Here is a 23,937-nt window from a genome sequence, read left to right on the forward strand (position 1 = left end):
TATGTCAATGATTTACCAGGTGTTTGTATAGATTCACAATGTCTCTTTTATGCTGACGATACCAAAACCTTTAGACCTATTAAACTATTTCAGATGGTTTAAAACTTCAAGAAGATTTTAATAGAGTACTCTTTTGGTGCTAGTAAATCAAATGTCAAAATATACAGGGACCATTGAGGGGAAAACCCGGGCGGATCAATCTGGCTATTCATTGCGATGCTACTTCCGCATAATCCCGTGTTACGCTGACCGTCGGTGCTACATGTAGTTTGAGACTATACTTTTCTGTGAGGACAGTTTGTCTGGGGAAGTTGAAATAAAAAAGATTTGTACATGGACCAGTGCATGGTAATGTTGTAATCTTGAACACAGGGTGCCAATCGTAAACTCTCATTTACAACTCGAGCCTCAGACAGAGCTAGTTTTGCCTTTGTACAAGCAGACTTTTTGGTCTTTATCAAGTAGCCTTGTTCAACACCAAAGTGGCCACTGCTACAGCTGAAACTAATTAGTGTAAGCAGTTTTATTGCAGTTCACTGAGTGGCTTCGCGCTCTAATTCTGAAAAGGGTTGTAATAACAACTTTATTACACTACTGTATCTTCTGTGGATACAGTGTGGTAATAAAAAATAGTAATAATATTAAAGATCACAATACAGAAAACATTTTATAATAATACAAAAGAGAAAAAAAAAGTATATGTGATGGAAAAAAACTAACGCCAATTCAGCAGGTATATTTTTAAAATATAATTTGTAGAACACATCTCTAATAGTACTGGCGAAACATAACTAGGTTTTGACTATAGTTTTCTCCAGAAATATCCCAAAGGCCAAACTACGTGTAATGGATTGCAAAGTACCCTTTCTGACAATGTGCATGTAGGCCTATACAAAGTGTAAACTGTTGGAAATATGTAATTTCATAAGAAATATAACCAACTTTATATTTGTGGAAGGATGTGAAATATGGCAATAACACTTTACAGCTTGTTGGAGGACTGAACCAAAAGTCACAAAGTCGAGTCAAGTTCAAACCACTGGTGGTCACATCATACTAAAACGTTCACAATGTACGTTCTTGAACGAACTCTACGAATAGACCAACTGTATAGGCCAAATGGCGAGATAGATAGAGTGACGTGACGTAACAATGACAGCAAGTGGTATTTTTAGAATGTCGCTAAGGTGTGACTGTCCAATGTTCAAGGGTACCGGGTTGTTCTTGCGAAGGAAATAATCTAGAGTCTGAGAATTCACGGTTAGATTACTTTCCGTGAGTTCCTAAACTTGTATATTTTCTAGGTTATCCGTATCTGCTCAAAGTATTCCTCCTGAGTAAAATGGCTATATTTTCAGCATGTACACCATGTTGTTGTTTAATTCTCATCTCCCTGCTCTAGTCAACTCAAAGGGCCCGAATCAATGTGACGCGACGCCGATCAAAGTGCGACGAGATTGTGATGAAATACAGAACTCTACCATATTGAAATATAAAGTAACTTTGATTAGGTTCCAAATCTTTCCTTGTATCGCCCGGTAATGTCACCTCAGATCATATGTCTTGCACAAGAGAAAAAAAAACCTGTAATCTTTCGTCACTTTCTCTGCTGGGTTCCAAATTCACCCACGCATATTAAGGATCAGTGACGTTCAAACACCGCGTAGACTGGTAAACAACTATTACAGTTGAGTCAACAATCATTTGGTGATACCATCATGAAGAAGGTGATAACTCCAATGGTGCAAATTTAACGACGGTTGACAATATTCAGTTTACTCCAGTGCAAACATTAAAATATAAAAGGTACATTTAAGCAAAAAAAGGTCAAGTGCATAACTAGTCTGTTATCATCTTTATTGTGTAACGGTCTTCCGGAAGAAAAAGTATTTGATCTTCCGACAAAAGCTAATCACCCCCATGTGAATATGGTATCTTCTCACGACGACGCACAAGTTATATTTTCTTCGGGGTATTTCCGGGTCGGTAGTACAAGTAACGTCGGTGTAAGACCAGGTACTGCTAAACGAAGCGTTACGATCTGTCGGAAGTGCAGCGTAGAAACCAGCTAGCACAGGAACCAGGGATTTTTGTAGTTCGTTTGTTAGAACGCAGTCTGTTTTTGCTCACCACGGGATAGAATTTGAATTATCCGGCAGCACCAGCATGGCGTTTATCGAGGAAGGGCGATACTTGGAAGGCTATCTTGAATGGAAAGGACCAAAATCAAAGGTAGACCAATTTTTCCCATCCAGATCCACTGATCCAGGCACGGTCCCGGACCGTGATCAAGGATAACAGTTTTCAGGTTCTTAAATATATTTAGCCGAATTTACGGTGATCAAGTCAGTCATGTTCATTAATCTGTTGAAACTCGTTCTGATAAAACATTATGATTAAAGAAGAGTACGATTTTTTGCGAGAATTTGGATACGATCGTTCTAAATCCGCATTCCAAAAGATAAGCTTAAGAACGTCCTTGCTAAGAAAAAGGAAATAAAAAAATATATAAAAAAAGCAGCGAAGGGTGTAGATCGAATTAATATGAATCATGTTATCAGTCGTGGGAACAGTTTAGAATATTTTACAGGTAAATTTACCAACCAAGTTAATTGAGCAACAGGTGGTTGCCTAGCCTTTTCGTATATGAGTGACGTCACAACAAGCGGGTGAAATTTAGCCGTGGGAAAAGGTTCATGTTGAATATAGTGACAATCAAGCAAAATTACAAGTGGTAAAAAAACTCAAAAATAGAAGTGAAAAGACTTAGACCTAATCAAATCATTTTTACAGGTGATTAAACTTGTGTATCTTACCTCAGCATGCTCTGAAAGGACTCCGCTTCAGAACACACTACCCGGTTTATAGCGGCGTTGATTTTTCGTTTAGTTCACGGTATAGCAGGCGACGAATTAGGTGTGGAGGGGAGGCGGGGATAGGGGTTGGGTCTGTGTGATATACATGTAGTACCACAGGGTACTCAGTTTCTTGTTTGTTGTTTGTTTACAAACAGAGTAAGTGACAACAAAGCTGAAACATAAGATGTTTGTTTAAAATAAAGCGAAAAATACAGTAAAAAATGTAAAATGGATGCTTGAACAGCATACACACAACATGCCAATGCAATTTTCTTGTCATTGGTAGTAAATTAGATGTTTTTTTCATGATTTGAGATTTGTGTACTTGACCCAGCAGGTAGCTGTACTTTCATCCCTTTAAAGTTTTATTTGAATGTATTTGTCCCTGCAGGGTGTGCATGCTGTTCTAGCTTTTATTTTACATTTTATGTTATATTTATTGTTTTATTTCAAACAAGTAAATGTCTTTCAGCGATGTTGTTATTTACTGTATGTATGTATTTGTAAATAAACAAAGAACAAACAAATAAACAACTATAACAAATCTGAGACAGAGTTGCCTGTTATAGTACCTGGATAGTAAGGAGACATATGTACATATACCGGTAGGTTTGGTATTTAAGTGATTGGGAGAAAATATTGGAGGAAATCTTTGGCTAGGTATTGAATTTTACGATTGAATGTTAAACCCACTATGATTTGCTAGACTTTGTTGCTGCAGTACCTCAGTTTTCATATGTGAAACCAATCCATTATGGTTGACACACACATACACACATACACAGTTAGAGAGAGAGAGAGAGAGAGAGAGAGAGAGAGGAATCTATCAATAACAAGGTTTGGAAGGTAATGCTATAAAAGCTGTATATTATTGAGGGCATTCGTGTATTTGACTGATAATCTTTGACTTAAAATGGCTGTCAGTAATTGAGAAGTTTCCTGATTAAGTGACTGAAAAGACAGGAGTCACTTCTAAGTTTTGCATCGCTGTGGTGCAGTCATCAGCTTCACAATACTAGGAAACTTATACAGATATATTGACATTTGTAAGGTTTTGGTGAGACTTTTTCTACTTTGCAGCTGCAGGGTTTTTGAGGTCACATATGGAATGATTGTCATAGGGTTTGGTAATTTGTGTTTATCATTTTAATGGGTCATTTTCATAGACAACAATGTTTTGTGCAATGTTTAGTTTTGTTCTTGCTATACTGCACTTTCCGAAGAGTGTTGTTATGCAATAAAGTGAAAGTATTCTCGAAAGTTTTAGAAAATAGAGGCATGAAAGGATTTGGATAAAACTGATTAGATCTGATGTGTTCAAATGTGAGACACCAATGGGGAAGTGTCAGCTGCATGCTGCCTGGGTGTGGCAAACTTCAATATGATTTGATATTTCTGTATCATTTCAATTTGATGAAAATGATGTCCACAAGAATTGATAATTTTATATAAACTCTACTTGAGGATTGTATGCTGTGATATGACCAGTGTGCCCTCTAACAAAACAGATTTCATGAAACTTCTGAGTCAATTGAAAAATTTGTGAAATTTTCTTGAGTCACAATGTATAATTTCTTATTCAACTGAAAATTTTCTGCGTCACAGAGAATATTCATGAGTCATGGCGCACCAAATAGGCTTAGAGGGCACACTGTGATATGACATTGAAAATCAGTATTTCAAGCAGAGTCCGGTCCTATCAAAAAAAAAAGTTTTCACATGTTTTTACAGGTAAAAACAGAACGATATGACTATTAATCGTCATTGGTTAGTGATTATCAAGAAGTTACCACACACATATAGATACACTGGATGATTTGTCACTTAACCTGTTCACCCCCAATTCCCAGTAAAGTGGTCCACAATTACCATTGAGAAGAATGGGTTTGGGCCAAACCATGGCGGTGATAGGGTTAAGTCGTGTTGAATTCTCCGTTCATGCTTGCAACTGAAATTTCCCGTCGCTCTTTTTATCAGTCTTTGGTGACGCAAGCAAACTGAAGCATGCATTTACGGCAAAACTGATGATTTTCACCAAGTAGATATGACAATACGGATGTAATGGTTGAATATGTTCAGGTTAATCAGCAATACTGTAATGTGTTTGCTTGGCTCTCAAGTGCTGTTCTTTAACCCACACCCAGCTGTTTTGGTGCCAGGGAAGTGATACTCACAACACAACTAAAGAATTTCATCTGATAAATTTACAATGTAGTCTCAGGAGTATACACTTTAGTCCACATCTGTGATAGCTAGATTAGCACAGCTGATCTAGATTCTGTGCATGCGTGGATAAATTTAATAGTAGATGAGGGACAGGCAATTACACTTAATGTCCTTAGAACTGTTAATCCCTAGCAGTTAGTATTAAACATGACATCTGGGGAATATTAACTCATGTGAATGTTTGACATTACTATTGACAAGCTTGAGTAGCAATTGCATTTGTTGACAGAAAAAAATTAAGTGAGTAGATATTACCTTTGCTTTATTTCCAAATATCCAAGGCACAAGATGAAGCAGTCAGAGATGTCACTCCACATGGCAGTATATAACTTTGATTCTACTTGATAAGTGCAGCAGCAAATATGAATCAAAGGTCGTGTTGACCTTGATATAGATGTTATCGATGTCTTATGATCTCTTTAAAGAATTATACTTGTCAAGATGGTGTGAATAAGGTGCATGGTCTTCATGGTTGCCTGTATTTAAGGGTTTAATGTTCTGGGCAATCATGCACTGCCTATATCTCCTTGGCAACAGTTGAGGTATTATGTGCCCCGAAAATGAGGGTGACTTAAACTTTTGCTCAGACTTTCCTCAAGTAAACTTTCAACCATTCTTTTCCAAATCAAGAGTAAAAATTGTGGGTCACTGTGCAAAGTTTGATGCTAGAGAAACAATACACCCAATATTTACCCCAATGTTTGAAATTCAAGATGGCCACCATCCCTGTGTTACCTCCATGGGGGAAAATGAAATTCCTGATTTTCAAAAGATAAAGACAATGAAAATATTTCTTACTTCAAGAGCTTTAAAATGAACCTAAGCCCCAACAATTGGTAAGCCAAACGAATATTGTAAAAGTTTAAGAGTATGGAAAACTGTCCCCTTGGTGCACTCTACCTTTGAAGAACAGGTTTTTATTCAAATTCCAAAATCCCTACACATGGTCAGTACAAATGTTATTGAAGGATATCTGCATGGTTTTCTGTACTCATGTTTGTTTCCAATGTTCTCCAATTTTGTTTCAGAATTTTCAAAAAGTTTGGACATTGCTACAGCACACCACTGTGTATTTCTATCAGATCAGAACAGGTGATATGCGTGAGTCGATGCGTCGCCAACAAACAGTAAGTATATTTTGCATACAAGGAAGTATGTACATTATTTATCAAGGTCAAAATTTTCCACGTGCCTGTCCACTGCAAACAGTAACTTGTTTTCAAATCGGTGAATTCATATTCTTCATGTGTGTGTGTCATATTCTATGCAGTTTAGTTACGGAACTCTTCTCAACATATTTATTCTCTCCTGCACAAGATATGTCAAAAGTATAGGATTTAAGATGAGGGCTACATAATACCTACTTGTGTCCAAATTTGATTTAGGCTGTCAATGATTAAAAAAGAAAAAACAAAAAAACCCAAAAAACAAAAAAAACAGATTTTGATTTTTACTCACACTTCTTTTGGCTTTATGAATGCATCAATTAATGTAAGTGTAATTCATAAAATCGTATTTATCAGGAGTTCAGTTGTTTTCAACAACACATAAGTTTCTGCATGAAAATTGACCACTTAACCTTAGTACTGGTCATACATACCTGGTGTAGATCATGTCTATTTTTTCTCACATTCCTGTGTTTGAAATTGCAAACACCCCTTTACCTTTGAATCTCTGAAGTACCAACATTCTGACCTATAGACTGAGGAACACTATAGTGTGATGACAAGGCCCACAAAATGGGCAAGTATAATTAGGCAAAAAAAAAAAAAGATTGTTTCTGGTCATCACGTGTGTCATTTCAGAAACTGCGCATCGTGTCTTTTTTGGGGGTTACATACGTATCAGTACAGCTATCCTTGATATCCCTGTTTGCATGTCCAAAAATGCTAAAAAGAAAACTGAAGTATTATGCAGCAAGTGATATAAGACTATAACTGTTGCATCAATAGCGCCAAACCAGCATTGTTAGGAATAAGAAAAAAAAGAAAAAGAAAATAAAACTGTGTCGCTGCATGACTTTGCTGAATGTCAAGGTCCAGAAACAGTTTTTTTTGGCCTTACAGGGTAGTACCAGTAACTGCTTGAGTAACATGGTGGCCATGCGGTATAGGCAAATTAGAAAGTTGTGCAACTTTAAAATAGCCTTACAGTACATATACAGAAGAAAACAAACTGCTATGACATAGAGATCTGAGGATTCTTACAGTAAAGAAACACTGTGTATATCTATATGTGCTACAGCAGCTAGGACGTTCTGGTAGACTATCATATGCTAGAAGTGATTTTGTGCTTAATGGACCATGGCAAGATTATTTCATTCCAACTATCAGGTTGTGCATTCTATAGTGCAATTTGAAACAGATAAACAAGATATACAGGAAAAAGATAAATCATAAAGAAAGGAAAGCCATTGAAATTCTATTCTCATTTTCATAAACAATTGTGAATTTTTTAAAAGGAAGGAAAATCTTTTTAAGCATACTAAAATTTTTGTTTCACAAGAATACCTCTTTGCCCAAGAATGGTTGTCTTATTTCCGTCATTCCCAGATGTTTCACTTAATAAGAAAGCTTGTATCAGCATTATGCAGTGGATCAGGGTAGCTTTAAATCTTCAATATCGTACTATTCTTGTTTTCATTGCAATGAGGAAACACGCTACCCCTAGAGTTTGTAAATTATAAAGCTGGATTTATGTGTTGATTTTTGTGTTCATATTTCCTGGAGAAGGTTGCAAAGCTTGTTTATCAAAACAGTTTTAAAAAGTGCTGTACGCAATCTACTTTGTAAAAGATCTATGTCACTATAGTCCTTATAGCACACAGACTTTCATGTTAATTTAAGTAAATAATTTACATTTCTGTGCTGACATTAATATACTGCTTCATGAATTGCCTTTTTTTACACCACCTTTCACTTTGTAGGCATTAGCCTGTATCAATATTAATAGTAACACTCAGTTTGAAGTTGACAAAAAGGAGCCTACAAGATTCACCATCAACGTTGGTAGAGACACACACAAATTAAAGGTGAGAGGATCGATCACTAGTACATGTAATCATAGACCCTCGAGAAAAACGAGGGTCTATGATGTAATCTAGCTCTTAATAGCTTCCTTGCCTAAAACATATGGTAGTGCCCCCGTGCTATACAGTACAAGTAGTGAACTCTGAAAATCTCAATTCTCATTGATTTTTTTCTAGAATATTGAAGCAATCTGTTCCATAACATACAGGCATACTTGACTTTCTGTGAAATTGTCCGAAAAGAAAAGTAAAATTTCTTTTTCTGAACTACAGTGCCCGGGTTGTTGTTTACGTAGCTTGAGGCCATGAATACCAGTGTGGGAATATGCCCTGCTAACACCACCAGAGGGGAGACAGTAGACACAGCATGCAGTCCCATTACAGACAATGCCTTCTTTACAATTTTAAAGCCTTCTTTCTCATCAGGAAATATCTGTTTGTGAATAGAAATTCTGCACTGATGAACTTGCTGCCAGGTGTTCATTATGATTATCGTTTTTTTTATTTGCTATCTTGATTATTCTGTTTGGTTTATTAATGCTGGAATATTATATTTTATACTGTTTCAACCACTTTTAACTTTAACAGCAGCGAAGTTATTGATTGTTGACAATACTCTAGACAGAGTTCGCGTTTACGCAAAAATCGTGCGTATTTACGCATTGAAATTGACTCTCTACGCATTTTTTCATCGTTATGCGTTTTCTATACGCAAAGGATAACACCGAAAGCACTCCCATGACTCAGGCGACAACCAGACGAAATTTGTTGCAACACATTTCTGTCAATCACTCATTTTGTGTGGAAAGTTTTGGATTCTCTGGGCGTTGTCTGAAAAATCGGCATCGTAGTCCACATGTTATCACGTTAGGCACGTTATCATGTCAGCTGGCCTATGAATTACGTTGCTAATTTTCAGGCGAGCGATAGTTTCTGAAAGTGAGTGATTGACAGAAATGTTGCAACAAATTATATAAATGCCAACCGTGCACGATCATCGCGTCTCGCTGTTCCCAAATTTTGATCAAGCACACATGCAGCATGGCGTCGAAGCAGACAAATCTGCACAATCAACTTTGCTCTACGAGTCCGTGAAAAAAATGATTCATCGGTAGAGCTCGTCGGAATCCCGATAAATTTTGAACACTGCAGAAGTGTCTGGATGGTAACTGGTCGTTCAGGCACCAAGTCGTTTCGGCCCAAGTCGTTTCGGCCTCGATCTCAATTTCCGGCCCCAAGTCACTTCGGCACCGCAACCCAAGACGTTTCGGCATCTGTATTTCAATTTTTTTTTCAAACTATTTAGCAATTGACTGATCCGTCATATTCGTAAGCGTGACCTTTGCGTTCTGACCAGTACTTTATGTGCATTTTGTGTGAATTTTGCCGTGCTGTTTCGTCACCGCTTTCAAACTTTTGCCGTGTCGGCGGCTATTGATATCGATAAACTTGTGTCACAGATTTGAAAATGATATGAAGTTTTTTCTTACGGTCTCTTCCAATGTTCTCACAAAGATTAAAGCATGTACGTGAATGTTAGTTGACACTATACTTTTTAGTACTTTGATTTGTAACATTACGCTCCAGCACTAGTTCCCACAGGTAGCCTTCAGCGGTGCCGAAACGTCTTGGGTTGCGGTGCCGAACGACTTGGGGCCTGATATTGGAAGGCCGAAACATCTGGGCCGAAACGACTTGGTGCCAAAACGTCCACAAACCGTCTGGATAAGCTGCCATAACTCTAACTTTTGGGTTGCCCGATGTGTTTTGACGGTCGCATGTATACCCTTCGCTGTTACGTTTAAACATTGTTCAAGTTGTTCGTTAAACTGTTTTCATTAAAATAATGTTACATCGTACAATCCGAATATGTAGTGTAGGTTTATTCAACGGCACATTGTATTTTGCAGTCAGTTTTTTCATCAATCGAGTCCGGAAGTGAAATTACGCACTCAAATCCAGTCATTACACAATTTTAGCAGACTAATGCGTATGCTGTACGCGAGGAGAAAAAGTCACCGCGAACACTGTATAGAGTTTGAATTCAACGGTCATTCCACAAATATCCAGTCCAATTATCACCACAGGAACAAAAGTTTTGGTTTGACAATATTGTCGCATGTTGATTTAGAGTGCACTGTGCATGCTACTTTCCAACCAAGATTTAGGGAATTCAATCGCTACACATAATAAAACTTTTGAAAGTGATATTTGGAAAGTGATATGGGAAACACCTAACAAGTACTTACTTTCCTCTTTATATCAGGCAAGCAAGACAGAAGAAGTTGACCGCTGGAGATCATATATCCTCAGTTTTGCCAAGGTATGTAGCACGTTAATGCATTTCCCATTCTTGAAGAATGATAGAAGTGAACTCAAAAAAGATGGGGCAAACATCTGCTGTGTCAGCTAGATCATAGACACACTACTGTCTATGGCTAGATCAATTGAAAGTAATTTGCAAGCTTGAATATATTAAACAGTAAAATGATTACTGGTGTGTGTCGAAAACAAATAATTTAAAAAAAATGTTAAATGAGTTTATTTTGTCACTGAACAGCCATTCCCAACATGAGCTGCAGTCAGTGATATATGCATACAGTCTTTAACTTCTTGTACTTTTAAAATAAAGTTTTACATTAGGTCGGGTGCCAATGAATGTGGGAATACCCTAATTCAAATTCTGAAAATGTAATGAGAATGTGCAGTAAATTTGTATAAACACAAAATCAAAAAGTATGTGGCTTTGACGTTTCCTATTCTTCTAAAAACAATCAACATTTTCAAAAACTTCAAAGCGTTCTGTTATGAAACCATGATGAAAAAAACTAAGGTTGTGATTAATCAGTGTTTTACCAACTTTGACAGCATGAAAGACAGGTTGAGTATTTAATACTCTCTTGACTTGCCCGTAAAATCAATAACCCGAGATATTAGCTGTTAAATGTACATAAAAGTGATATATATATAGCATGCATAAGGGAATCAAAGTAATGTTGTATGTTGTTGCTATGCAGGTGCAGACTAATATGTGTTTTTTTTCATGTCAAGCATTGTGCACTAACATATAAAATTAGTGATTTTTCTTGGTAGCTAATAAATGCCACATTCCAACCCTCTCAGGTCTGAATCTATACAGGGTATTATTATTCAGGAATGATGACATAAAGTCAGGTCTCAGAGGAGGAGATTTTACTGTTACCTAGCTATGAAAGCTGTTAGTCATACCAGGTCTCTTGAGTATGTACAGGATAAGTTGTACCGGTATGCGACCATTTCTTTACAGAAATGTTTACAAATTTCTTCATTTTATACAAAAGCTGATCTGGTAAAATGTCTGGAAATGTGTTTTCTTATAGTAAATTGACAATACAAGTCTTCATTCACTGTTTGATTTGGTCACCAATCATAAATAAAATTCACTCTGGGTGAAAATTACTGACTGGAGGCAAAAGAAGTAGGACACACAGACATTGTTTCTGTTTTTCAACATTACTCCAATACAGCTGCAGAGTTGGATTGTTGAATTACTTTCATCAAAATTAAGCAAATTGTAACTTTGATTTTGCTGGGGTCAAAACTTGTCATCATGCTGACTCTGAGAAAAACTGTAAATGGCCTTGGATTTGGTAAACTATTAATCATTTGTGAACAGAAAGTAAATGTGACATGGAGCTGCAGATTGTATATTGCCCTAGATTCACTTTGTTGATGTTCCCATCCATAGATATTCCAAAAATCAACGCTAGCTGATTTGAAATGATAGCGGGAAAAAAATTCTGAGACTTTTCAATTGATTGTAGTATCTTCTATTATGCCATGCAGAGGAGAATACCAGATGAAGTCAGCCAGCTTATTCTGCCTGGACAAAGGAATGACCTCTACAGGGCACTAGAGATAGAATTCTCCACGCCATCAACAGCGCCCCCAGTGCCAGACAGTGCACGACCTCCTATGAAGGATTTGAGAAGCTCCACTAGCTCAAATGGGTCGGCGGGATCAAGTGCATCACGTACTTCAGCTGAACAGGCACTGGGTCGACTTTCAATATCATCAACGGGATCTGCTAGCAGTGTGAGTGTTTACTTAGAAAACTACCATTAATATGATGACACTTGAGATTGATTGCTTAAGAGATAATTCAGATTGGCTGTTGGTCATTTTGTGGAGGGAGTCCCATACCATTTATACCATTTATATTTTACATGTAAAAAAGAACCCTCTTCAGAAGCAGGCACTTCTGTCAACGTAACCATAACTATATTCATATATATATATATATATATATATATATATATATATATATATATATATATATATATATATATATATATATATAATATATATATATATATATATATATATATATATATATATATATATATATGTGTGTGTGTGTGTGTGTGTGTATATGTGTGTGTGTGTGTGTGTGTGTGTATGTGTGTGTGTATATATTTTTATATACACAAAGAGAAAGAGACATAGAAATACGATATATGTTATTACATGTATTATAAGTTTGCATAATAAATTTGAACAAGAATTACTCAATGAATTGTATAAAGTACTGATGCTTTCTGGTATATAAACAATATTGTATGAATAATGCTTGTTGATTTGTACAATATTCTGGAAAGCTGATGTGATTACACCAGTGATGTTATTAGCAGTTTTGATATAAAATGTAAATTTTCCTTGCATTTAAATAGTCCATCCACCAGGACATGCGATACTATCCTGACCATTTGAAGAACGTCACAGAACCCACGTGGTTCTTCCGTAAAATTTCCAGAAGTCAATCGGAAGAGATCCTGAAGAACAATAGGGATAAAGGTGACATCTTGATCAGGGAGAGAGAGAGTAATCCAGGAGAATTGGTTTTATCTGCAAGGTTGATGATTTATGGAAGGGAAGAAATTAGACATTATCGTATCCTAAAGGAAGACAATCTCTTTGTCCTTGATATTGATGAAAAGGTACGTATATTGCCTTGTTCACCAGTTTCTGTTATGAGTCTCTCATTTTTAACCATCTGACTCATATCTATATTTGGATTACTTTGTAAGTTTTTTGCCTTAACTACAGCTAAATTTCGTTGTGAGTTTTTGATTTTTATTTTTTAGTAAATTTTTATGTCCATATGATACGTACACTTACCTGTTCTATTCCAAAAATTGTTGTAGAGATACGGCCTACATGTGTTTAATGCCCAGTTTTCATGCAAACTGAATTTGACTGCAGTGATTGCAAACACTAATGTTGCATATTCTTTGCAGTTATATTTACAAAGCTAATGCGTTGTATTTCAAAATAAATTATTGATAAGGAATAAAAAATGTGGTTTTATAGAACAAATGATGAAAATAGTTTTCTAAATTACAGATGTGATACATGATATGACATGTGATATGATATGATGTGATATATGATACGATATGATATGTGATATATGATGTGAATTATGTGATATGATATGATATGATATGACCTGATATGATATGATATATGATAATATGATATGATATTTTTTCATGTCTAGCATCCTCCGATTCTGAATCTATATGAGCTGTTGAATTACTTCATTGATAAGACTGGAGGATACCCATCACTCAGACCACTGGTCACAAATGACATCAACTCGTTAAAGCTGCCACCACACCTCTATGAGCGTGGAATCCGTAAGTATAAACATCACTGTAGATTAATATTACAACCGTCATTAATCATGTATCATATATGCATGTACCTTTTTCCATTTAGCTCAACAGACCATCTTCCATTCTCCACACAATGATATTCTGCATACCTGAGGTGTGTACAGGATCATAGAGATATCCATTAAGTTATAGCTCCTTCAGCTGAATTAAACTTGTGATGAATTCCCAGCATTTTTGTTGTGTCTGTTAAATTTTTTGTGTTCTGCTTCTGAAATTATGTCAAATTGACTAGTGTTCAACTTTTCAGTATGCCCGTATATGTGCATATAATATCCTATACAGTTATTTATGACTGAATTTTTAGTTTTGATCAGAATTCAAAGGTCGGCAATTACCAACTTTATACAATACAGTGTGCCTAAATACTGATACTTTTTGTTTCAACTTCCTTCAGTGGGATATATAAAAAACTAAAATCCTGTTTTCTAGAACACAAATAATGAATATATCATCAAAATTTACAGCTGTTCTTTATTAGTGCATGGTGCATGATCAACAACAATTTTGATCACGATTGACCGGGCCAGTTATAGTTGCACCTGCACACACCACTCTTTGACATACAACAATAAGTTAATTCACATGGCTTGCAATTACTAACTGATGCTGGTACAATAAATTGGAAAGCCCTACAAGATTTTGTAATCAGCTTAGAACATTCACAATCATTAAGTATAATATAAGTTACAAATAAACTGCTATACTACTAACGGATAGTAGTTACAATTTTTATATGTATATTATGAGTCAAGGTTTTAGAAATTTGAAATCAAAGAACAGACCAACAGCATTGTCCTTTCAAAAGTAATAGTAAAGAAATTCTCTTTTGACATGGACCCTTGCATATGTTCCATATTGTTTAATTGTCATTGATGTAGAGTCATAGCCTTATGCAAATTAACCCTTTAGGCATAAGACTATGGTGCATCCTCATGGTTTATCAATAGCATGGGTGAAACTACACACAGGGAGATGGGGGTGAAAGGGTTAGATGGATCAAGAATAGAAAAAAACTGCAGAAAAAATGTATAAAATGTATTCAATGGTTCTAATATTATTTCCTGTTAACGGCTGTGGTTGTGATTAGCAATTATCATCATTTTTTGATAAATTTGGAAAACTTTGTCTCGACAATAATTGGGGTATTGGCTTTGTGTTTTTTCAGTCACCAGGGCCGATAAGGATCCAGAGAGTGGTGAGTGGGGGCCAAAACCAATACCTCCAGAGATCTATGAACAGTCTGACTATCTTGAACCAGGTATACTCTCGCACCTATATTCAGATCTCATTTCCTTCTCACTACACACGGTGTCTTGCACTAATTTTACAGAAACTTATAAATGGTTCTCCATAAACATCAAAGTTTTCTTCACCAGGTGTATATTATAATTGAGGTACTGATGAACATTTGTTCTGAATTGTGTCAACAAAAACTTTCTCACATAGTTCATAAGTGAAAATGTATCAATTTATATTTTATATACATTGTTTTTTTTTGTAATACCAGAAATTGCAATGTTTATAACAATACAAAATTTCCATTCCATATATTATAGTTATGGATATTACAATATTCAAGCTGCAGTTGCTAAATCACATTGTGATAATTATTTATTATGTTTCAACAGATTCAAACCACAATGAGTCCAAAACACCCGGCACAACACATTCTTACATGAACCAGAGTCAGGTCACGCAAGCACGGATGCAAGCAACACAATCAGTACAAGACACTGCACCCGGCGGTCCAAGACAATTGGTAAGTTTTCATTCCATGCACTATATGCACGGCTTGCCCTTTAAATCCAAGGAATCCGCCATTAGATTGGATGGTCAGAATAAACACAAAGAAATTTTTGACTTCAAAGATTTGACATTTTTTCAGATTAGACAGAGCATGCGTATATTGTTAAAAAATGCTGTTACTTTTTGCCACCTTCCAGAAATGTGAGTATTTTCACAAAAGCAGAAAACATTTTTTTTAAAATCCTTTTCCCTTTTTAGTTTTTTTTCAGAATGTGACCACCCCATCCCAAAGATCTGATACTGCATCCATTATTCAGATACCATAGATTTCTCATGGTTTTTATCACATGTGCTTCATAATATATTACTGACAATTTTGATACATTGTATGATGTTATGGCACACTAATATTTGTAATTTGAAATTTGCAGATTCCAAGGCCACAAGTGAATGTAGCAGCATTAGGTAGGGGAAGCACTGGCAGGGGTGTTATGTTGGACACACCAATACCACCCCCTCAAAGTCAGCAATTTGAGAGTCACTCTGAGCCTTCAGAAGACTATTACAACGCAGATGGTAAGACAATAGTTATTACTATGCTTCTCTGTGTGTTGTATGATAATTATATGTTTTGATGATGACACTATAGTGGTTATAAACTTATAGCAAGGAGAAAATTTGATCAATATTATGTTAAACCTACACTGGTTCTGTCATCTGCTAATCTATATGTGTCAAAAACGATGGGACCAATTTACTAGACAGATCTTCCAGGCTGGCAAAGACGCTGATTGGCCTATTTCACTCTGTGAACACATATTATTTACCAATCAACATATGCCCATTTCAATCATACCATGATTGGTTGATGCCCGGTTGACCATTATATAAATCAAACTTTTGATTCACATCAGAATAGCAATGGTAGAATTTAGGCAAACAATATTTACTCCTGTAATTTCAGCCATACAGCTTCATCAGAGGACGAGGAGACCTCCAGAGTCAGTCTTGTACCAGAATCAGCCACCAGTACCAAGTAGACCAGGTATTCCTTTGTTTTTTAATTCATACAGTACAGTTTTCCTGGCGTTGCAGAAATGATTATTTTTGAACTTTTTAGGTTTAACTCTGCTCAGGAAACGTTTATCTTTTCTTTTTTTTTCAAAATCAAGAATACAAATAAAAAAGTTACCATGTGAGTTTGTGGATCAGAAAAAAACATTCCCTATACATATAAAAATTTACTGATTTGAAATTGTAAATTCATGATAATTCTGACAACTTTTCACAATACAAGGATAATGAAAACTTATTTTTCTCTAGAAGTTTGATTCCCTAATATATCTTGATCAATAAAACTATTTCAATGTCAGATTATTTATAAGATTTCATCATATTTATTTGTTGACTACATAAATTCTCTTTGAAAAATTCAATATGCATGGTGTGGTCTGAGTCCTACAATCTTGAGCATATGGTTTGTGATGAGGCTTATATAATGCTTTGCTAAGAAATGTCACTTGGTTTCATAGTATCATAAAATCTCAGTAGTTGCTTTCATGCCTGTTTGTCAAAATGCCTGTTTTGTTTGTTTTTGTTTATGTTTCTTGACAGTCAGTGTATGCTTTGTACTTTGTGCACAAAATGAACAAAAAAGCAGCAACTGCATGTTAATTTAGCTTTTTTTGTGGTTGCAATGTGCTGTTTGGTGTTCCATCATCAGAGGATTCAATGTCAATATCATTGCTAGTGTATCGTGAATGCATGCAGCATTATTGTTCCATTGCTATATCATCTTAGAGTCGATGTGCAACATGTGTGTGTTGGTTTGTTTGCTCATTAGATCCACCAGCGCAATGTAGTTATGTGCCTGAACCGCCGCCAATAGATACCATACCAACACGCAGGGTATCAGTGTCAGAGTCAGGACCCCCACAACAAACGCTGCAGCAGCAATTGCAGCAATGTAAAACATCATTGCAGGAAAATGTTTCATTGTCACAACAAGTTGCCACGGCCAAACAAGAGTGTAAGTAGGACAGTGCAGTAAATATAGGATATGTGTGGGTTGTGCTATGTTTATGCAATACTGGTAATTAGTTTGTTTATATGCAAATTAGCTCTTTTGGCGTACATAGCATTCAAGACTTTCAACTCTAAAGACAATATTTTAATAAAAGTTACACAAAAATCCACCATTAATAATATTAACTGTTCTTTTTAACGTTAACTGTACTGTTCTTTTCCATCTTCTCATGAGCACAATTACTCAGTCAGTTTTCGATATGGTAACCTTAATATGTACAAAACAAAGGACAAAATTTACACAACTGCCTGAAGAAAATTATTCTCTAACATATAAGAGAGTGCAGAACTTGGCCTAATTTTGATTTCAAGACTATTCCTTAGGAGAAAACTCTCAGTGGACAAAAAGACTAATAGGAAAGTAACTTTTGGCAAAGTTCATGGTCTGAATAAATCACATAATATGCAAATTTTATCCTATTTGCCTATGACTTGTGGCATGGCCTCTGGATTCTAAAAAAGTAATAGTTTTCCAAATTAGTAGCTTGTACAACCAATGGTGCAAACCTGGCATATTTCACAGCAGCATATACCGGTATGGAAGAAATTCAAATGTGATTTGTTACATTTTGATACGGTGCTCTGAACACATTAGTCTCCCCTGGACCCTGGGACAGTTGTCTTCGGTTGTTTTTTTGTCGTCAGATGCATTGTTGCCTTACAAGGAAATGAATCTGTTCAGTGTAGCGTTTGTTGACTGTGGGAAAAGAAAGGCTTTTACCGGGGTAGGATTAATGACAATAACTTTATATAATACACCTGTCAGTGAACCAACAATAGAACCATTATCACTTTTGTTCAGTTACTTTGAGTCACCTTGGCATGCCAAACAGTTCTTGGCAAATATTCAACTTTCTTTGTAGTGGCAGGAGGGACGCAGTTGGGTGCATAATACACAAATTGTGATTCACCAAATTGCAATCATATCCTCAGCTCTGCAAAGAAAATTAAACCGTATAACCTTGATATATATAGTGGGAAGGGGGTAGAGGTCTGTACTAATTATGTTGGGTGAAAGTCACTGATGCAGGTACATTCATAGGAGTGGGTAATGAAATTAACCAAGTGTTGTTGGTTTAGGTATAGTTTGAACGTGCCTTGAATTGAAAAACTCTTTGCTCAAACTTTCTGTAAGGAAACTTTAAACCAATCCCTTTTGAAATAATACAAATCTGAGGCACCATGCAAAATTTGCCACTTAACAAATAAATCACCCAAAATTTACCAACTTTTAAAATTCAAAATGGCTGCCATCCCTGTGTAAATAACTCCATGGGGAAAAATAAAATTTTGGATTTTCACTAAACTTAGCCAGTGAAAACTTTTACTAGTCTGTAAGCTTTAATGAGCCCCCATAAGAGGTAGACCAAAAGAATATTGTAAAGTATGAGAGTAGAGTATCATAATCTACCATAAGCAAGGACATTTTGCAATGATGAATGCTGTGTTCGGTTAAAATGGACACGAAGAAGCATTTCTTCCCGAGGTTTTATCTGACTAAGAATGCACCGCTAATCATCATAAATTTATGTATGTGTGATTGAAGGAACAGTTACTCAAGTCTGTCTGCACTCCACTATAGCTAACCTTTGACCTGCTTACATATATTTTGCATAAGAATCTCATGTTAAAGCATGTTACTCATAATGTGTCAAAAATACCTAACCTACATGTATGTGTAATGTATCTTTTCAGCAAGCTATTGCAAATACTGATGGTCGATATTTGATCTTGCAATTATGCATTCAGGGCTTGAAATTGAGTAAAATAATTACTGTATCTTTAGAGAATTTACTGTACCGGCTGTTTTAAAAGTCCAACAAAATTCATTTCCAAAGAGAAAAATTCACAACTGGCACTCGTGTACACTGAGTTAGGGTGTTCATACTAGCTTCTTGGTAGACTCCCTAGAATAGTGCCAATAAATATTAAAACCTGACACAAACCTAACATATCTGTTGAAATATGAAATTGTCATAACATACCATGTTCAGAAACCATATTTTCTCTCTAGAATTTTTTCTTTTTGCACGTTTTGCAAGGTCAAATATTGATAGTTTACATGGAAGATGAGTGATTTTTTTAATGGACAGGCTTTAGGAAAGGAAAACCTGTTACTTTTGACTTTAAAAACAACATTTCTTTCTATTTTTGCCATTTACCAAAACAGTGAAACAGGTGAACAGACAAGAAATGCAACGAAAGGTTGTCGAACAGCAGGCCCGTAAGTACACATATCAAAAATTTTACCTTACAAGTGAAAGTGTACAAGCTTTAAGCTCATGATTTTGTTTACATGTTTGAATCACATGGTGTCCCTCTGTCACTTTGTGTGAATAGGTACAAATTTTATGACTGTCACAATCATACAGTATCACCACTTCATGAAGATATATCATTAACTCTTTCACCCTGTGTTTGGTTCCTGCCACCCTTGTGACGATAATTGGATTCTTGTAAAACTTAGTGGTAGGAATGTCTACATTTAACATTAAAAGCTTGGCAGACATGTATATTTCCTTTTTGAGGACATTAAACACTTAATAATGTTTTATCACAATAAAAAATGTTACACAAAAAGAAGAAGATAGATTTTGGATATTATTTATTATTATTACTTGTGTATTAATTGATGCATGTCCATGATGTACCATACTACACTGTTAGCGAACTTTGAACTCTGTCAACGTCATCACCAAAACTCAAAAAAGGTTTGATCAAGATTTGGGCAGTGAAACTAAAATACTATACATCAACAGTCAGTCAGTCAGTGCTCTTTAATTTTGTCCACTTTTTTGCTTTTTGTTTCTCTGTATTTGAAATAATCATGTTTTTTTTCCTTCACTTCAACTTACAGAAGCACTCAGCAGTGAGCTGGCAAATGCATTGGCGAAACGAAGGCAAGCCAACGGAGATAATTGAGTGAGTTGAGAAGAAATCAGTTTATATCAACTTACAAAATGGACGACAAGAACGTACTGTAATGATAGTTGTCACAGCAACTGCTACTCAACAAGAATCCAATCAACAGTTATTTTAAGATAACATCTCCAGAAAACTGGACAGTAAAGCATTTTTTTTCTTGTACTTTTTATAAAACATTTAATTTTTATTGCAGTATTCTTTTACCTGTTATAGTGAACAGGGTTTGAGAAATTGGAGTGTACATGAAAGTTTTCAACAGAAAAATGTGATGATCCGCCATCTTAGGATGTTTTAGTGATTATGTAAGTTGGCGTGATTGACAATTTGACAAAAATATGGTAAAGACATAATAAACATGTTGATTTGATCAATAATGTTGATAATGTAAATAAAAAAAGCAAAAATTCAGGTACTTTCATCAACATTTTCAAAAATGTTGCAAACACAAATGAGGATTGTAGGATTTATGAATTGCATCGTCCAGACGGCACAACTTGGTTGGGTCAGAAATACCCTTAGCTTGTGAAGTTGTATAATTTGTAAAATGTATTATATTAAAGTAATAATGTTAATTTTTTACTTTTATGCAGAACAATTATAAGACCAGTAATTTCAATTCTTTTTAGATAGGAAAACCTACAGAGGATATGAATATTTATTTTTAGTGTAAATACCAAATTCTTTACTTGGTTTGGTAAAGGGAAAGTATTGTATCTTGTTTCCAAGACATATCTTATAGTATGCAAATTAGTATGCAAACTCACAATTGAAAAACTAAATTTTATATTGTATCCTGTTTGTAAATAATAATTCGGACAGATAACTCATCAAGCTCCTGGTACAGTAACAGACTGTAGGGCTATTTATATATTTGCTGTGCTACGGTAGAATGCACCTCGGGGGGACAGATATTTGAACTTTCAAACTTTTACAATACCTTTCTGTTCCACCACTTGTGGAGGCTTACTTTTCATTTTGAAGCTCATGGAGTAACGAAAGTTTTCACCGACTCATTTTTGGGAAAATAAAAAAAATTTTCCCCATAGAGTTAACTCAGGGATGGTGGCCATCTTGGATTTTAAGTGTCCAAAAATATTGGGTAATTTGTTCTCGAGGATCAAATTTTGCATAGTGACCCCTTGACCCCTGATTTTTGTCCTTGATCTTGAAAGGGAATTGTTTAAAGTTTCCTTACGACAAGATTGAGCGAAAATTTAAGTCCTTTAACTTTTAGGTGCACACTACCTTAAGGGGAGAACCATTTGATTTCTGGAGGGGGGTATGGAGGAAGTGGGTATGGGAGCAATTTTTTTTTTCCTGTCAGAGTGACAGCAATTTTTTTTTCTACTGTCAGACCTGCATCAATTTTTTTTTCCAAATGGAGTAGCAGTGCAAATTTAAATCAAATAGTTCTCCCCTTTAGTGTAAAATGGGATTTGTGAACCTGTATTTAGAACAGCACACAGCAAACGATAACATCATACAATGACAACATTCCACAGACAGTACATGTCCTTTACTGTCTTTGATCATATGTAACACTCTATGCCAAAAATGTTATGGTTTTTAAAAATTGTTGTTTTAAAATCAAGTTTAAAACAACAAAGGGAATTTCAAATTACATTTACATAAGGCTTATCAATTCTTTGATCAGGGTTAAATTAGTGGCAGGACTATAAGACAGGTAATCCTGACTAAATCATTGGTTGATAACCATCTGCTTGAAAGGTCCAAGAAATAAACTTCAGGTATGGGACTACCCAATGGGTGGTGCAGTATCAGCCAAGACCATGTAGTAATTTTCTTGAAACTTTCACAAAGGACTTGCAGTGAGAAGTCATTTTGAGAAACATATTAAAAAATGAGAATATTATATTTTTATTTTTGGGCAGTCACCCAACATAATAGATGAGAGCTAGAGACAATCAAGTAGAGTTTATTTTGTTTCAGCATCACTAGCGGTTTGCAATTCACCCTGTCTTTCTTTATTTCACGTATGGTTGCCTTAAATCTGTAGAATCAGATTCTGGTTTTGGTGTATTACTTCACACTTAAAATTTTCATCAGCTCTGTTTGAGGAGCTTTAACTGGTACTAGAAATGATATTATGGGGAAATAGAGAAAATAAACAGCTCAACATATGGTGGAATTTTAAAACACCTGGAACTTTTACAGACTGATGCAAATTATGTAAAAACTTCAATAAAAAATACTGAGATGATATTTGTTGCGGAACATGCAGCATGAATAAATATATTTACCTCGTTTTTTTATAAACATATCAAGAAGTATTTTCATGCGTATGATGTAAGAACATTGATATGAATTGTATAACTATCTGTATATTTGGAATATTTGAATAATATGCTACAACTCAGTAATTCTTCCAAGGTTTACCGATGTAAAATATCCTTGGGCTGACACAAAATATATTGAATGTCTACAAATATCGATTCTATTACATTATATTTGCAATTTCTTTACCATGATGATACTACATTTGATTCTACACTTTTTTCGGTCACATGGGGACTGGTTTCATTTAAAATATTACATATTTAATATTTTCTGTATTGAACATTTCCAGATGTGTGTACTTTCTGACTTGTGCTTTCAAATTTGTTAACACTTGTAAGTTGACTATAAACAGACTGACTGTCCAAGATTATAACATTCACTCATATATAATTTCACTCTTTTTGATTCCATAAGATTATTGACTGGTAATGTATCACTTGGTACAGCAAGGTCTTTCATATTTTGTACCAAATTAAATACAGATTTGTCCTTGCTTATTGTCCAAATTTAATAGAGAAGTAAAATTGCTGGCTAATTTTAAAAACTTTGACACACGACCGGTAAAGATGTGAGAGGGGGCATTATTGAGATGATAGAACTTCGAACATTCATTAAAATGAAAAACTCTTCTTTTATCCAGTTTTGTATACCGGTATTTACATAGGGACTACCTTTATTGTAAGACTATACCTCTTTATCCATTTCCCTTGCTACTGCTTGGATTGTTTATTTTTACATAATATATATATATTCAATAAATTTGTGATGAACCATATTATGTACTTGTCATCATTTTACTCTGGCAGAGAGTGAGTCAGTTAGTCTTAGTGTTGGTGTAGACATGGTTAATTTCAATGGTGATGCATATGCATATCAGTAATGTGTGACAAAGACGTGTATTACCATAACTTCTGCCTGTCCATCTTGTTTCATAGCGGTATTGCCTGGATATCCGAGAAAACTGGGAGGGGGTCAGTTTTCCATGACACCCTCATACATGTAGCATGACTGGTACATTGAGAAACCCCTTTCTCAAAGTGGTATGGTCTAGACA

General features: G+C 35.4%; 1 protein-coding gene across 2 annotated transcripts; it reads left to right on the top strand.

The window, feature by feature from the left end:
• Positions 1–1,988: 1,988 nt before the first annotated feature.
• On the top strand, positions 1,989–23,658 carry LOC139121349 (signal-transducing adaptor protein 1-like). Of its 2 annotated transcripts, XM_070686166.1 has the most exons (14): positions 1,989–2,232; positions 6,113–6,211; positions 8,011–8,115; positions 10,379–10,435; positions 11,938–12,186; positions 12,822–13,088; positions 13,652–13,790; positions 14,995–15,087; positions 15,458–15,588; positions 16,007–16,151; positions 16,540–16,620; positions 17,419–17,604; positions 19,831–19,884; positions 20,518–23,658. In XM_070686166.1, exons 1-14 carry the CDS (start codon positions 2,167–2,169, stop codon positions 20,580–20,582), a joined length of 1,737 nt encoding a protein of 578 aa, XP_070542267.1. In that variant the 5' UTR covers positions 1,989–2,166; the 3' UTR covers positions 20,583–23,658. The 2 variants fall into 2 exon arrangements, with proteins under 2 accessions (XP_070542267.1, XP_070542268.1); XM_070686167.1 differs by lacking the exon at positions 17,419–17,604.
• The last annotated feature ends 279 nt before the right edge of the window (positions 23,659–23,937 follow it).

Source organism: Ptychodera flava, chromosome 21, assembly GCF_041260155.1.
Source record: "Ptychodera flava strain L36383 chromosome 21, AS_Pfla_20210202, whole genome shotgun sequence".
Lineage (NCBI taxonomy): Eukaryota > Metazoa > Hemichordata > Enteropneusta > Ptychoderidae > Ptychodera > Ptychodera flava.